The sequence below is a fragment of the Triticum dicoccoides genome, chromosome 5B (assembly GCF_002162155.2).
Source record: "Triticum dicoccoides isolate Atlit2015 ecotype Zavitan chromosome 5B, WEW_v2.0, whole genome shotgun sequence".
Classification (NCBI taxonomy): domain Eukaryota; kingdom Viridiplantae; phylum Streptophyta; class Magnoliopsida; order Poales; family Poaceae; genus Triticum; species Triticum dicoccoides.
The window spans coordinates 395,381,243-395,397,316 of record NC_041389.1 but is presented as its reverse complement, the minus strand read 5'-3'; the positions used below and the strand labels follow the sequence as shown (position 1 = coordinate 395,397,316).

The following is a 16,074-nucleotide window of genomic DNA, read 5'->3' as shown; positions in this document are numbered from 1 at the left end:
TCCGGCGGCGTCGGGATGTTCGCCTGGAACAGGAGCCAGGACTCCTGTTCGCGGAGCGAACGGCGGCCGAATCCGTTGGCCGCCACCTCGTCTCCGGGGAAGCGTTCTGCCATGGCGACGGCGGGGCTGGGCGGGCTCGGGAGAGGTAGAGTGAGGGGCTGGGCGGCGGCGCTCGGGAGAGGCAGGGAGAGGGAGGGGCTGGACGGCGGCGAGGGGCGGGGCTGGTGTGGGCACAGGCGAGTGGAGGACGCCGGCTTTTATAGCCGGGCCGCGCCCGTGTGTACGCGTGCGAGGGAGGGAAGGCGTCGGCGCGCCGTCCCGTGAGGAATCAATGGCAAGGCTGACCGGCGGCAGCCTTGCCATTGATTCCCCGCGGGAACCGAGGCCGTTGGGGGAAGACGAGGCGCCGAGTCGCTGACGCGGCTGGCCCGCGTCTTTTTCGCGCCAAAACAGCTCGCCCCGGCGCCCCCAGCGCGCCGGGTTCGGGCTGGGTCCACCGGCCCTGTTTTCGGCCCAAGCCGGCGAAAATCGGGTTTCTGGGGCGCGACTGGGCCGTTTTTTCGGCGCCGGCGCGAAAAAATCGCCTGGAGAGGCCTTCCTGGGGACGCGGCTGGAGATGCCCTTACCAGCTGTACATTATGGATCTCCTGGAGGCTAGAATTGCCTTTATGCAACTGTAAATCACCCCTGAACTTATGCTCCTCGCGCCGATTTCAGTCGCTCACTAACTTCAGCATGATGGGTATTTCTTCACAGAGGCTGTAGAAGAAACATTGAGGTTCCAGAATTATGTGCTGTGAGCTTGTGAAGCGGTCTGCCTCTTTCAAGTCACATGATTGTAAAGCAAATTTACATCATACTAGTGCATATGATGGTCCGCTCCTCTCCCACCTGGTTGGTGTAGTTACCGAGGTTGAATTGGACGATGCAAGACCTGAGTCCATGTTTTGTGACTTTACAATACCTACGTGGAAAATCTAAATTTCATTCCTCAAAAAGGAAACGAAAGAACGTTCATAAAGGCAAAGGTCTTCACTCCAACCCGAGTTTTCACATGAGGCATGTTTTGTAATACCGTAGGTCTTTCAGATTTGGCTAAACATAAACACGTTAGTGGCTGTCTGAGAACATGATTAGATTTTGTGGTGATTTTACCTCCTCCATTTTCTAGGGTTAGCAAAGCATAACTAAGACCTCCCAAGGAAGAAGAACCCTATGGATTTCATGACCTCTATCTATCCTTGAGATTTGAGGACGACTACCACCAAGACCTCCATAGAGATTTGGGCAAGAACTACCTGTTATTTACCTTTATTTCCTTTGTTGTTTTTGGATCTAAGACGTGACTTGGGTTTTGAGGAGTAATTGGTATGGATCTTGTCCTTGAGTGTTTTCCTCTTATATTTTCCCTTTGACTGCCCTTGATCCTTGTGTTTCTTCTCAAAACACCTCCAATTTCATGAAGATTGGACCACCTTTGCGGCTTGCCCCGTATCAGTGTGCCAACGACAACAAGTGCGACTTGGCATAGGGTTTTCAATGAGTTTCAGATCAATGTTAGTAGTTATCTGCACCACACCGATTGACACGCTCGAGAAATGGTGGCTTACTGCTCACAAGAAGTTTCAATAAAAGGGCAAAAGGAGCTTCGACTCGTTGGTGATTCTCATCCCTTGGCAACTTTGGAAATAAAGAAATGATCGAGTCTTCACTGACCCAAGGCACTCTACGGAGTGGGCATATTGGAATTGGCGGTGCAGGAGGTCTAGACAGATATGTGAGAAGATGGTTATAGTTTTGAGTATTGGTGGGGTGTGTCTTGTGCTAAATGCGCACATTTCGGCGCAAGAACTATTTCTTTTTTTTTTTTTTGCGGGTGACGCAAGAAACTATTTCAGCGCAAATGGTTACCGTTCTGTAACAAAGCGCAATGTCTAATTTACAAATTAATGAAATGGTACATATTCTCGGGCTAGAAAAACGTGAGTGAACATATAAATATGCTAGTCACTCTCCAAACAAGAAAGGAAAAGAAAATCATATTTTTCCATTATTTAATCATGTCTTCACTAACATACATAATCCGACACTACTGCTGTAATTATTATGCATTGTAGTTATGATTGTAGAAGTACAGGTTCTGCCGACCCAATATGGTTGCCTACTAGTACACCTCAGCAGTCTACTTTGACTTTATTATCCAATTCAGTGAATTCTTCAAAATATGCCTTGAGGTGTTCATACGAGTAGTTGACGTCGTCAACGGCGCACATCTCCCTGATGCTGTGCATGGACAATTGTGGCGCTCCGATATCCACAGTACGAATACCAACACCGCTAGCGAGTATTGGCCCGATTGTTGACCCACAAGCCATGTCGTTGCGAACAACAAAATCCTGCAAAATTAAAGTCATAGCATTGATAGATGAAATAAAGTAAGATGTAATCAGGTACCAAGATCGGCGATTGGCTAAAAATCTGTTACCACCCACCAGTCCAAGAGCTTATCTAATACTCCCTCCGTACAGAAATATAGGAGCGTTTAAACGCTCTTATATTTCTTTACAGGGGGAGTAAGTTGTATTTTTACTTGTTTTTCTAGATGTCGATGCAGTCTAATACCTTTGACTATTGCTTATTCTAATTATATGCTACAGAAATTATTTGTATAATCATATGGGATACAAGCACTTCTGATGTACAAATCAAAGTATTTTTATGTAAAATAGGTTAAAATATTAAAACATAGACAATACGTTTGCTAAAACGACCCGTGTCTTGGTGGAGCTGCCCAGGATATCTGTTTGGTAGAGCTAAAACGACATGCATCTTGGTGGAGCTGCCTAGTATATATGTTTGGTGGAGCTCAAAGCAATGCTTTACTGGGCAAACTTGTTCATACGAATTGGCTCTCCTAATAAGTAGAAAACATTTTATTATTCCTCCTTTTTTTCCACGTGGTCCACTAGATAGTACTCCCATTGTTCCAAATTAATTGAAATTCTAGCTTTGTCCCAAGTCACACTTATTTAAGTTTGACCAGGCCTATAGAGAAATATATCATCATCTACAATGCCAATTAACTTAATTAGACTCATCATAAAATATATATTGTTGTTGTTGTTGTCGGTGTGAAAACAACATAAGAGTAGGGGGTATCTTGTCGTTAGTACTCTTATTTTGCAATCACAAAATCAAGTATAAGTTGAGAAGGGCAGTTATGGCAAGCTAATCCACAATTGTAATAGGGGTTCCTCCTTTTTACATGTACTAACCTGGATAGGTAACTGGTGCCTCTCAGCAATTTCTCGGAAAATAAAAGCTGTCACGGCATTTGTAGCATATCGTTGGTTAGCATTGTGCTTAATCACAAGTCCACCATGCAACTTTGGCTGGTGGTTCTCCTCGTGCTTTTCCTGGAAAGATAAATCATTTTCTATTAGAATATTACTGCATACCTGTGAACCCATAAACTGGTCCAAAAATACTATTATTACCATATAATTGGGGTGCAAGGCATGAGCCATATCTGCAGATACAAGGAAACTCCTTTGAATAGCCTTTTCTAGCAACTAAAAAAAATGAAAGCAGATAGTCAGAATATGGAACTCAACTTGGAGCAGTAAACTACACACAATCTGGCATAAATCATTTAAAGTGAAGTTGAATCATAAAAGAAATGTGTATACCTGAGCAGGGAAGGTACTTTTTTAGGAATGAAGAGCTATAGACAAATTAACTTAAAATTGAATTCCATTAAGGGTGTGCAATAACTGTTATAATAATTTTAAATAAATGAATATTATAGGTTGTGCCATGAATGGTTAGCAGATAAGCAGAAACAAAATGATGACATAAAATCAGGTAATGTGAAAAATCAAATCCAGTAGCCAGCTGAAATAAAGTCAGTGGATTGGGTGCTGGGTGAAGGAAGTTAGTTTTGTACCTTGGAATTTGAATGGTTAAAGCAGCCTGTGATTCTTGTTAAAGCATCCAGCATTGCAGGGGAACCGGCTCCCTGAGCCGAATCAGAACCAACCTCCTCATGATCAAATAGAGCCACCATCCTGACGCCAGATTCATTATCAAGAGAGTGGTCAGTAGAAGTTGACTCCACTAGGGCCTGAAAAAGTATTAGACAACTCGTTATATCGGGACTTTGTTGCAAAATAAGGACAGTAATACGTATTTGTTAGAAACTGAAATGTGTTAGCTTCATTGACCAACTACACTTTGTATTAGAATCATAGGGATCATACGCATGTCATGGAACAATTAATATCATAAAGAACAACCAAATTATGATATCAAAATTATAATTAATAGTAATCAACTCTTATCACAATCAGGATTGCAATTCTTGACAAGGTAGGGTTTCTGTGTGGTCAAATCAAGAACGAATCAAAGGTGGGTATATGAGGCAATGTAGAAGCAATGGGTACAATCATCCATAAGAAAATGAGATATTGTAGGGAGTACGAGTATCCAAATCCAGCAACACTATAATAAGCTTCATGAAGTGTTGTTTGGACCTTTGAGGCGTTTTCCCCATTTTCTCCTAAATTGCAGAATCCACACATTTTTGTGTTGTAACATCCTAGGTTTGGGTGTGTGTGACCATCACCTATATAAGCAAGATAAAGACTTGGTGTGTTTCAACATGGATCTTTTTCTTATTTGGATTTTGTTGCCTAAACAAGTAAAATTTTGCAAAGGCAAACTTGGGAACTTAAAAATCACCTGAGTTCATAAAAGGGCATCTTGGACCATGTAATATTTTTTCTGAGATTATTGGCGGCACAAGACTAGCTCAAAATGTTATTAGCACATAAACCCTAAAAACAAGGGTATGTTATTAGCACAAAAATCCTAGAAAACAAATCTTAGCTTAGTTTGGATCCCCCAAAGCCATCTAGGCCGAAAACTCACCAAGTCCCTTCTCAAAAAGTTCGAAATCTGATCAAATCAGTTTTGGCTCGAACTTTGACCAATCTTCTGAAAAATACAAGAATATTCAAACCAGGAACCTCCTAGACATCAAGTTCAAGCCAGTAACTTAGCCCGCAACCCCCTACACAAGTTCAAACCAGGAAGTTGCCAACCATGCACTTCCCAGATTCATACCTTATGTTTGAATTTGAACTCAAATCCATTCGACCAAACCAGCAACACATTAGCTTCTAGAGCTTGGCTCTGACTAGTGGGACCCGCATGTAATAGTGAATCGAGCCACAGGGCCACACCAAATGCTCCACGACGCAGGTAGAGCTCGCACATGCCGAGGCCACGAGCAGGCGCTCGACCCAATTCACGTGCCTGCAGCACCAGAGGAGGCCGTTGAAGCCCCCTGACACACAGAGGACCAGCCAAACGACGAGGAGCTTTTTCCCCTGGCGCCAGCCCATGTGGTAACTGCCCAACCAGAGAGCTCTGTCATGTGTTGCAGTCGGTGCAAAATCGCACCCGCCAGCCGAGAGGATCTCTCCCTCATGCCGTCCTTATTTTCCCCCACGTCAGCCAAGCCTCAGCTCGCTCCCCTCTCTTCTCTCCCCTACAAACCCACGGAGAGAGCCCTGTCAACGAGCTGGCTGGAATTCATGAGACCCCGCTCGACAGACTCTCTTTCACTTCTACCTGCACAAGAGCACCCCCTACTCTCTATAAAAGCTACCCCCCCGCACCTCGTCTCTCCAGGATCTCCTGTGATGCCAATCTCCTAGCTATCGTGCCCTCATAGATGTCGTGATCTCTGAAAATCCTAATGCTTTGATCGTCATAGCTTTCGTTGGACTTTTGTATGCCTTTGTTGGCTTTTGGGTTAGGTTTTTTGTTTTGGCATTTGTTTGCCTGATACTACTGGTACCTGTTCTCGCTGTATGGACCTGCTGGCAGGCTTCATTTCTGAGTAAATGGAGCCGGGGAGTTCTCTCCCTGTTGATCTAAAAATAAGATACCCCTGCTCACCCCCCAGACTAGGGCACCCAAATTATAGCCTCCCCGTCGCCCCGCGCACAACAACCGGACATCATCCGTGGAGAGCTACCTCCAACCACTCAGAGCACCACCCAAGCACCCCCACCACCTTTGCACACCCCCAATTGACTCCCAGCCGAAGGACAACCCCTGGGAGCCCGTCTTCCTCGACTCGGGCAGCACACCCCGTCGCACTGCTGGGAGGTTGCTCCGCCCGATACGAAGCCCGCATCTGATTCCTTCCGAGTCCTAGCCCCTTCAACCCTTTCTAAACCAACATCATGCTCTTTTCCAGCAGTCGCGGCGCAGAGCGAGGCCAGCACCTCCTCATCTAGGTCAGTCACATGGGCTGGGCCTTATGGGACAAGTGGAGATGGGGTTCAACAGAGAGACACATGTATGCAAAAATATTTGAAATAGTGTGAGATGAAAAGAATTTTAGTACTTTCAAAACATGTGGAATATGCAAATATGGTCTCCATAGTCTACATGCAAAAACTTAAATGGACAAACAAACCTTCAGTGAACAAAATGACATGCAAAGGTTGTCAAGCCTTCCCGAAAAGATGAATTCTTTCATGGCACCTGCTACAACGCTTGGTTGGGTATCACACAGCTGCAGCTCGAAGTCACAGATCTCATCAACTTCACAATTAGCCTCTTTAGCAATCAACTGCAAAAAATGAAAGTAACATACATTAAGTAAAAACTAAAACATACTTTCAAATCCAAGGGCTCTTGATATTTAATAAGTGAGAATGCTTGGCTCCACGTAATGTTAGAAATACATAACCTGCAACAATAGTGGATGGTGCTTTGTGTTTTCGCCACCGGATGACTCCCCTGGAACATTTCCTTTCACTAATTTCTGCATTTCATGCTGCAAAGAAAAAAAAAGTTTGAATCAAGTTCAAATTTTCAAAGCAAACAAAAGAAGATAAGTGTTCTATGGTTATTTTATCATAATAGTTTAATTTCAAATAATTAAAGGACAATAATGGCATTCCTATGAACATATTAATTTCCAAATTTAACATTTTCTGGATAAACTAGGTGGAGCATTCTAAAATAACGAAAGAGGCCTGAAGTTTTGCACTATTAATCGTTTGAAGAAATTGATACTACACAGTTTTGTTCACAACGTGTGAACATGAAGAAGAGTAGAAGACATGTACACAATGTGCAAGCAAGTGTTGCTTCTTACATAGAGAATACAACATCACAAGGTGTATCAATATCCTAGCGGAACAACTGACATTGATGTTATACAGAGGCTATGCCTCTTCAAACTGAAAAGTATGGTGAAATAACAAAAAATTCATGCTAGTTAATTCCTTGGCTCAAAGATATCATGCCCATCATCAAGTAAAATAAATAACAAACAAGCTGACTGAAAGCACGATGATCAGATTCTGATCAATGCAGTCAAATCACCTTAATCAATGTGCCCAGCACTGGGACAAGATGATTCTGATTGTTAATCTTGAGACCTTCCGAGGAGATAGTCCTGCGCAAAATATGAATAAGACACATGAGAAGTATTATTGTAAGTGAGTTTGTAACAGACTAAGTGTTAGAGTACGTAATGGGCCTAATAGGCCCGTTAGTCTTAGGGTTAATTAGAGATAAGAGTCGCTTGCTTAGGGGTCAAGTAAGCCTTGCTTGGGAGTCAAGTAAACCTCTCTATATAAAGAGAGGAGATGTATCAATCTAATCAAGCAAGAATTAAGAAGGAAATCCCTTCCCTCTTGCCCGGCCGTGGGCAGAAAGGCCCCCAGCCGGCCCTCTCGCGCCCTCCTTCTAGCAGCGCCATAACAATTTGGTATCAGGTAGCTCAGTTCCGATCATGTCTTCGTCGCCGCCCACCCCGTCGCTTCCGCTGCCGACCGTCACCACCGCGCCGCTGGCCATTCTACACCACGCCGCTGCCCTCCCCGTCCGCGCCGCTGGTCGCATCCTCCGGCGCCGCCACCGCCCAGATGCCGGCGCCCTCCACCGCACCACCGTCCGCCATCTACACCCCGGAGGAGATCATCGGGGTCCTCAACGACCTTGTCACAGCCGTCCAAGGGATCCGGCTGTACCTGGCCAGCCCCTACGGGCCGCCGCCGCCCCTGCCGCTGACCGTCACCGCCGGTCCTGCCGTGGTACTCACCGCATCCAGGGGCATTCGCTGGGACGCTGCTGCCCCAGCTGCAGCTGCCGCCCGCCGCCGCCCCGCAGTGGCCGGCGCCGGCTCCCGCCGCGCCTCCAGCGCCCATCGCAGCCCCCGCGCCGCCGTGGCTGCTATGGCAGCCGCCGCACCAAGTGGCCTTCGCCGCGCTCGCCGGGCCACTGCAACTGCCATCCATCGCCACCACCGCCCAGCCCTGGCTGCAGTGGCAGCCGCCGCGCCCGGCGCTCCACCGCAGCAGCCGCTGCCACTGCCCGGCGCTCCACCGCAGCAGCCGCTGCCGCTGCCCGGTGCGCCACTGCCGCAGCTGCAGCAGCCACCGCCGGTCAGCTTCGGCCCCGCCTCGACCGCGCCGGCGGGAGTCCCGCTCCACCAAGTCCAGTCGCCGTCATCGCTTCCGTCTTGGATCGCTACCCGCCACGTGTCGGCGGCGGTGAGGCTGCAGGCTACTGCGCGCGGCCTCCTAGCGCGTCGGCGTGTGCGGGAGATGCGTGGTCTGCAGCTGCCGCTCCTCCAAGTTGCCCTTCGCTACGCAAAGGACCTCGGTCTCATCCGCTGCGCCGGGGATCTTCTTCCCTGTGCGATGCAGACCAACAGCCGTTCGGCAGGAAGAAGGCATGGTGTCACCGACAGCAGCGCACCACGTAGCACCACTGCATTCCGTCACCGGCCGCCGCGAGGGCGCCTCTGCTGGTCACTCTTGCGACCACTACCAGGTGGTCCTACACATGCACTCCTTTTGTCCAGATGGTGTCCATGGGATCCAGGTGGCTGTACACGTGCACGTCCGACGTGCGGATGGTGTCCACTTTTTGTTAAGGGGTCCAAAATAAAGCGTCCTAGTCCATTTCAGGTTGAGAATAATAAAACAAGCCGAGATGTAAAAGGCTTGTTTTTAGGTGTTAGGTTTGTGTTGCGTCGAGTCATGGTTATAAGTTGGTTAGGCTGCAGCTTGAGGACAAGCTACATGTCCAGGGGGTGTAGTGTTAGAGTACGTAATGGGCCTAATAGGCCCGTTAGTCTTAGGGTTAATTAGAGATAAGAGTCACTTGCTTAGGGGTCAAGTAAGCCTTGCTTGGGAGTCAAGTAAACCTCTCTATATAAAGAGAGGAGATGTATCAATCTAATCAAGCAAGAATTAAGAAGGAAATCCCTTCCCTCTTGCCCGGCCGTGGGCAGAAAGGCCCCCAGCCGGCCCTCTCGCGCCCTCCTTCTAGCAGCGCCATAACACTAAGCGTACAAAACACCAGGGTTAAATCCAAACATAGGTTGCATTATAGTACGGAATTCCATAATGAGGCTACGATTATTTAGTACTGGCACTGTGACATAGCAAATTAGATACTCCCTCCGATCCAAAATAAGTGTCGTGGTTTTAGCTTAAAGGTAACCACGACACTTACTTTCGATCAGAGGGAGTATATAACATTTTCAGAACTTCCATTCAAGCAATATATGAAAGCTGAATAGGAAGTTTCACATACCCCTTAGGTGAAGCACTAAAAGATAATCTTTAATTCTACATCTAGCACTGCAATCTGTAAACAACTAGTGATAATACTTCACAAATACACAAGTTCAAAAAGTGGAGAACAATGATACCAAATTTACATTGCAGTATGGACCAGATATCAAAACCAATATTTAGCTATTTCTCTTCGTGCAAAAGAACAGGATGAAACTTCCAGAATAGTGTTCTAAACTATAGGCTCCAAATGCTCTTCAACTATATTGGATAATATGATCCAACTGGATGAACTACCGAGTAACAAGGCACGATAATGAAAGCCCTTCAGTTTAAGGAAACACATGATAACTAGTTTTCCCAAGTTTTATACAAGAGTATGAAACTTATGTGGTTGTACAAAGGATAATTGAAGGTTGTCTTTTAGATGGTGCATGAGATACAAGGGTTAACACAAGAAACTGAATTGAGATACAGAAGTGCAATATTTGCAATCTAAAGATCATTTCCTTTGACTGTTTTCATAGGCTTCATTCATAATAACAATCTTAGGATTCATTCATTGCATAATAAAAAGCTCTCAGATACAAAGAACTGCTTCACAATGAAGGAGTAATTTCAAAGGCTTCACAATACTGAAATATCTATATCTGTATTAAAAAAGAGTTTTTATCACCAACCTGTCTAGGTGAATAGCCAAAGTGGGGATTCTCATGATAGGCTCTTGCACCCTTACAAGCTTATGCCCATAAGAGACCACACCGTCCTTCTTCTCTCGCACAAGCACCCTACCAGCAATAGTAAGATCACGGTCAAACCATGTGTACCACAATCCACCTCCATAAGTTTGGACTCCAACCTCGAGATAACCTCCCTTGGTTATCTGTGAAAGAAGAAGCAAGATTCTGTTAGTAAATCATCAAAATCTAGCACGTAATAAGTAAGACTAAACAGCAAACTAGGATATCTGAATGATACATGAACCATTGTTCCTGCAAAGCATTATCAATCGTTGTTTCAGGACACAATTGCTCTGAAATCAATAACTAAGAGCTCACCTTGGTGACAGGCTTGAGCTTCAGACATGGACTGTCCGTATGTGCACCAATGATGTGGAACCCATTACCGGCAACGTACCTACCAAAAATCGATACCCAATCGTATTGGATTAGATTCATTTTTCCATTTACAAAAGAGTGTGCATTTCGCGTCGGGAAACCGAAGGAGAGGAAGTTGATAGAGCAGACTCACTTGGCGCCGATAGCGAAGGCGACGATGGCGGAGTGGTTGCGTGTGAAGAAGTACTTCCGGCCGGGCTGAAGCCCCGACCACTCCTCCCGCTCCGAAAGCTGCTCGAACCCCGTCGCCTTCAGCAGTCGCTTCGCCTCATCTTCTCCCACCGGAAGCAGCAGCAGGAGATAGATCCAGTCCAGATCAGTTCAGTTCACTTCACTTCACGTCAGTTACGAACAAACGAGAGGGGAGCGGGACAGGACGCGTACCGACGGCGTGGAAAGCGGTGGGCGAAGCGTTGAGAAAGTCGACGAGGTCGGAGACGACGGCGGCCATGGGCGGCGGGATGCGGTAGGGGCGGAACCGTGGAGGTGGGAACTGACGGAAACACGATCGGTCGGAACGCAGGGTCGTATGTTTTGCTCCGCCGTATCTCGTATATTATGTTTTTCTTTTGAAGTATATAATCTCGTATATTATGTGTAGCACGACTTCGAATACGTAACGTATTACAATGTGTATCTCCGAGGTCTTCAACGCGGATACCAAACGAAAACGGACATCGACCAGCACATTCGGACCCAACGAAACAAAGGTCATCCAACCAAAGTCACCAACGTGGCGGATCCACGACCCAGGCCGGGGGGGCCTGGGCTCCGGGCGTGGGGAGGAATTCCTTTGTTGATTGCAGCTTCTCGGGCACTGTTTGACACTGTCGCGGCACTCTAGCAAGCCTGGGGCTCGGGGCGTCTCGCTGGGCTGGCTCCGCCTCTCAACATGTGTAGATGGGTTACAGAGGGACAGTAGTATTCTGAGCCCACCAGATTTCAAGTCTTGGTGTTCACATTATTTTTGGATTTATTTTAGAATTTTTGACGATACGCTTTCAGTAAGATGGGACGTTCCCCTCGACGACAATGCACCTATGGTGACTTCGTAAATCTCAAGATGATATGCCGGCTCAGTCTCTCGAAGGTGCTCATACGAATAGGGTGTGCGTGTATGCGTTCATAGGGGTTATGCGCATATATATGGACGCTTGCGTCTGTACTGATGTTAAAAAAAGTCACCAAATACAAACAGTCACCGCATTTTCATTGATTTTTGAATCAATCTTTACATAGGAGAATAACCTAAAACAACTAAAAAGGAACTGAAAATTCCTACTCTCCTCGAGGTGAGGTCAAGGAACCCCATGCCGGATGTTTCGCCTTATCATCGTTTGGCGGCTAGTATGAGCGATGCAAAGCTGACGACAGATACCTCTTTGACATCATCGCCATGTTGGTCCGACGTGTCGTTGTTCTCCGCCTTCAACCCCTCGAAGAGCTAAGCGCACTTCGCGTCATTGACGCAAAGCTGCCAGCACTTGTGGCAGAATGTGCGGACGCTCTCCACGTACGCAGGCACTTCTTGGTTGACATCGATGTCTGGGTTCGTCTGAACAATGGTCGCGCCGACAGCGGTGGATGCGCGATCGACCTCAATTGGCGCCTTCCGTGAGGTGCTCCTCCCAAAGGGCTAGGTTGTACTATTGCTTCGCCTGCAGCAGAGTGAACTCACACGCTGGTGTGGCGTTGATGGACATCTCTGTTGAGGGAACGTAGCATGTAATTTCAAAAAAAATCCTACGCTCACGTAAGATCTATCTAGGAGATGCATATCAATGAGAGGGGGAGAGTGTGTCCACGTACCCTCGTAGACCGAAAGCAAAAGCGTTAATTAAGGCGGTTGATGTAGTCGAACGTCTTTCATGATCCAACCGATCCAAGTACCGAACGTACGGCACCTCCGTGTTCAGCACGCGTTCAGCTCAATGACGTCCCTCGAACTCTTGATCCAGTAGAGGGTCGAGGGAGAGTTCTGTCAGCACGATGGCGTGGTGACGGTGTTGATGATGTGATCCGCGCAGGGCTTTGCCTAAGTGTCAGTGTCAAAACCGGCGGATCTCGGGTAAGGGGTCCCGAACTGTGCGTCTAAGGCTAATGGTAACAGGAGGCGGGGAACACAATGTTTACCCAGGTTTGGACCCTCTCTATGGAGGTAATACCCTACTTCCTGCTTGACTGATCTTAATGAATATGAGTATTGCAAGAGTTGATCTACAACGAGATCGTAATGGCTAAACCCTAGAATTCTAGCCTATGAGGTTATGATTGTTGTGGCTAAACCCTAGAAGTCTAAACCCTCCGGTTTATATAGACACCGGAGGGGGCTAGGGTTGTACAAAGTCAGTTACAGAGAAAGGAATCTACATATCCGAATCGCCAAGCTTGCCTTCCACGCCAAGGAGAGTCCCATCCGGACACGGGAAGAAGTCTTCTATCTTGTATCTTCATAGCCCAACAGTCCGGCCAAAGTATATAGTCCGGCTGTCCGAGGACCCCTTAATCCAGGACTCCCTCAGTAGCCCCTGAACCAGGTTTCAATGACGATGAGTTCGGCGCGCAGATTGTCTTCGGCATTGCAAGGAGGGTTCCTTCTCCAAATATTCCAACATAGCCTTCCGAACATAGAAAACGTGTCCGGCTCTGCAAAACAAGTACCACACACAACCGTGAAGAGTATAATATTTTACGAGTTCAATCCGCTGACAACTTTTTGTAGCGTGACATCACGCCACTGCTCGATCATTATTCAAACCATTTTTTAGCCTGCCGCTCCATATTTCGAGGTGCGGTTTTATTGGCACGTCTTGTCAAAGCAGAGATCGTGTCCCCTTATCACGGGATTCTCATCAATACGAGCATGGGTAACCCATCGCTTGGGGAATAGGCGAATTTTAAGGCGAGTAGGGAGGCGCATGACTTTTATTGTCTCTATAAAGGGATAAGGATTCACCTTTTTCACCCACGCCTTCTCCTTCCTCTGCCCATCCATTCTCGAGCTCCAGCGTCCAAGCTCTCGCCTTCTCCGCCCAAAAAAGCACTCCAATCATGTCCGGATCCGGAGCAGGAGGCAAGTGGATGGCCTCCTCCGTCAAGGAGAAGGACATCAAGAAACTCCGGGAGACCGGGTACCTAGCCAAGGAAATCATTCACCGACTTCCGGCCAAGGGACAGATCGTCCCCACCTGGGAGCCCCAGGAGAGGGTGGTATTCCTCACACACTTCGTCCGCGGGCTGGGATCCCCCTCCACCCGTTTGTCCTCGGACTAATCTTTTACTACGGGCTAGACTTCCATGATTTGGCCCCCAACTCTATCCTCAACATCTCGGCATTTATTGTCGTCTGCGAGGCCTTCCTCTGCATCCCACCTCACTTCGGCCGATGGCTGAAGACCTTCAATGTGAAGCCGAAGGTGGTGAGCGGCCAACAAGCAGAGTGTGGAGGCGCCATGGTGGGCAAGATGTCCAATGTCACATGGCCCGAGGGCTCCTTTGTGGAGACGGTCAAAGGGTGGCAATCGGGGTGGTTATATATCACCGAGCCACGCGACACCAATTGGGCGGCGGCCCCCGCATTCCGATCCAGAGTCCCGATGCGTCTCACCTCCTGGCAAGAGAAAGGCCTAGCCTAGGGCTCTTCGAACGAGCTGACAGGGCTCCAGACGTGCGTTCAGAACATGATAAACAAGAGAATCAAGATCATCAACGTGATCCAGGTTATGCTCGTTCGCCGGATCCTTCCGTGCCAACGCCGGACTTGCTATTTGTGGGAGTTTGATCCGGCCAAGCACCAGACGCTACTAGAGCTCTTATGCACGACACACGAAGACATCTGGAAGGTGCTCTTCAAGGCCGGCGAGACACCACCGCCCACGACCGAGGATTGTGGGCTTAGCTTAACTCGCCAGGCTAATCCGGCAAGTTCTTTCATGTTTTCAAGGTATACCCTTTACTGGCATATTTGAGGAAGGAATCTAAGCCTCCCTATCAATTTTTTCAGGCCTGGATAGAGATAGCGGAGCAGATTAACTGTCCGGCTCCGCTGCCCGAAGGCCCAGAAACTCCGCTTCTAACGAAGATGCTGTTTTCGGCGCCTTATGAGGTGCTGGAGAAGAAGGCCAAGGTGACCAGAGAAGGTCTCCGTCACAAGGGCGCTTCGGACGCAATGTTCGAAGACGCCGAGGATCACTCCTCCGTCGCTGAAGACGACAAGGAAGAGGAGGAGGAGGAAGAAGAAGAAATCCATCCCCCCTGCAAGGGGGAGAAAGAAGAGGACGACCTCCACGCACCTGGAGGCCGATGCGTCCAAGAGAGGGAAAGCTTCCCTTCTGGACAACTCCGCAGTGGCCACCAACAGCAGCTGGGAGTGGGAGGCCAGGGACAAGCCCCTGGCCAAATCGTAAGTGTCCGAACACGGTAATATATCCGACCTTTTTACTTTATTATTTTTAACGTGTTGGATCATGCACTTGCAGTCCGGTTCAGTCCAACATCGAGCTATCCTCCTCTTCGGAGGGGTCACTGGACCCATCGGCGATGGACAGCGGGTCCCTTCCGATGGCCTCCTCACCCAAGGCCGTGGACAACACCGAGGTGTTGTCTCGAAGGATCCCAGGCCAGGGAGAGGCTCGGGAAGCCGTCCTGGTGGTGCCGGAGGGTGAAACCTCGGTTGCCGAACACATGGGGGAGCAAACCCCCATGGACAGCGACGATGGGGGCCGTATCCAATTCAGCCCCCAGCCGAATACAGGTCTGGAGGCCCATATGGCTCTGGACTCAGGCAGGCCGCCTCTTTCGAAAGAGGGGGGTGAGCCAACTCCACCGGTGACCTCTGTCCATCCACATGCACCGGATAGATTGTTGGAAGCGCTGCGAGGCGCTTCCATTGTTAAAGAACATCGTACCCTTATGGGTATGGTGATTGAGAAGATCCAGTCCACGAAAAGCGGACTGACCGAAGCATGCACGAGCCTTCTAACAGGCTTTGAGGTAAGCGACGCCATTATAAAAAGAATGTCACAGTATAGACAGTAGCCCCTGATGCTCTGTCCGGTGTTCGGAAAGAAAAGCCGAACAAAGGATCAAATAATTTTTGCAGGAGTCTAATCTAAAATGTCTATGTGAACAAGCAGGTGTCGCTACTAGCTGCGTCCGCTCATACTGCAGAAGTCTCCGGACTGAAGCAGAATTTGGAGCGGGCCGAGGAAGGGCTCGGTCGCATGAAGAAGCAGCTGGAGGAAAGCAAGGGTAAGTATTTAACCTTGTCTGAATTCAGGTTTAATGAACGATCTGTTCTGACTGAAGTGTCATAATATTTTTTTAGGGGCAATGACCTAGGCAGA

At 48.0% G+C, this 16,074-nt stretch overlaps 1 protein-coding gene across 1 annotated transcript; it reads right to left on the bottom strand.

Moving 5' to 3' along the window:
- Window positions 1–2,021: 2,021 nt before the first annotated feature.
- On the bottom strand, window positions 2,022–11,270 carry LOC119309395 (probable aspartyl aminopeptidase). Its single transcript, XM_037585408.1, has 11 exons — window positions 11,114–11,270; window positions 10,863–11,001; window positions 10,670–10,748; window positions 10,292–10,494; window positions 7,408–7,480; window positions 6,767–6,853; window positions 6,491–6,646; window positions 3,947–4,123; window positions 3,498–3,572; window positions 3,276–3,416; window positions 2,022–2,396 (listed from the first exon to the last, which is right to left on the bottom strand). Exons 1-11 carry the CDS (start codon window positions 11,178–11,180, stop codon window positions 2,175–2,177), a joined length of 1,419 nt encoding a protein of 472 aa, XP_037441305.1. The 5' UTR covers window positions 11,181–11,270; the 3' UTR covers window positions 2,022–2,174.
- Between the last annotated feature and the right edge of the window lie 4,804 nt (window positions 11,271–16,074).

Coding starts and splice junctions, on each gene's coding strand:
- LOC119309395 (XM_037585408.1), bottom strand. CDS start 11,180: ATGGCCGCCGTCGTCTCCGACCTCGTCGACTTTCTCAACGCTTCGCCC. Junction 10,495..10,669: donor AGCTCAAGCCTGTCACCAAG/GTGAGCTCTTAG, acceptor CTTCTTTCACAG/ATAACCAAGGGAGGTTATCT. Junction 2,397..3,275: donor GGCACCAGTTACCTATCCAG/GTTAGTACATGT, acceptor TTAATTTTGCAG/GATTTTGTTGTTCGCAACGA.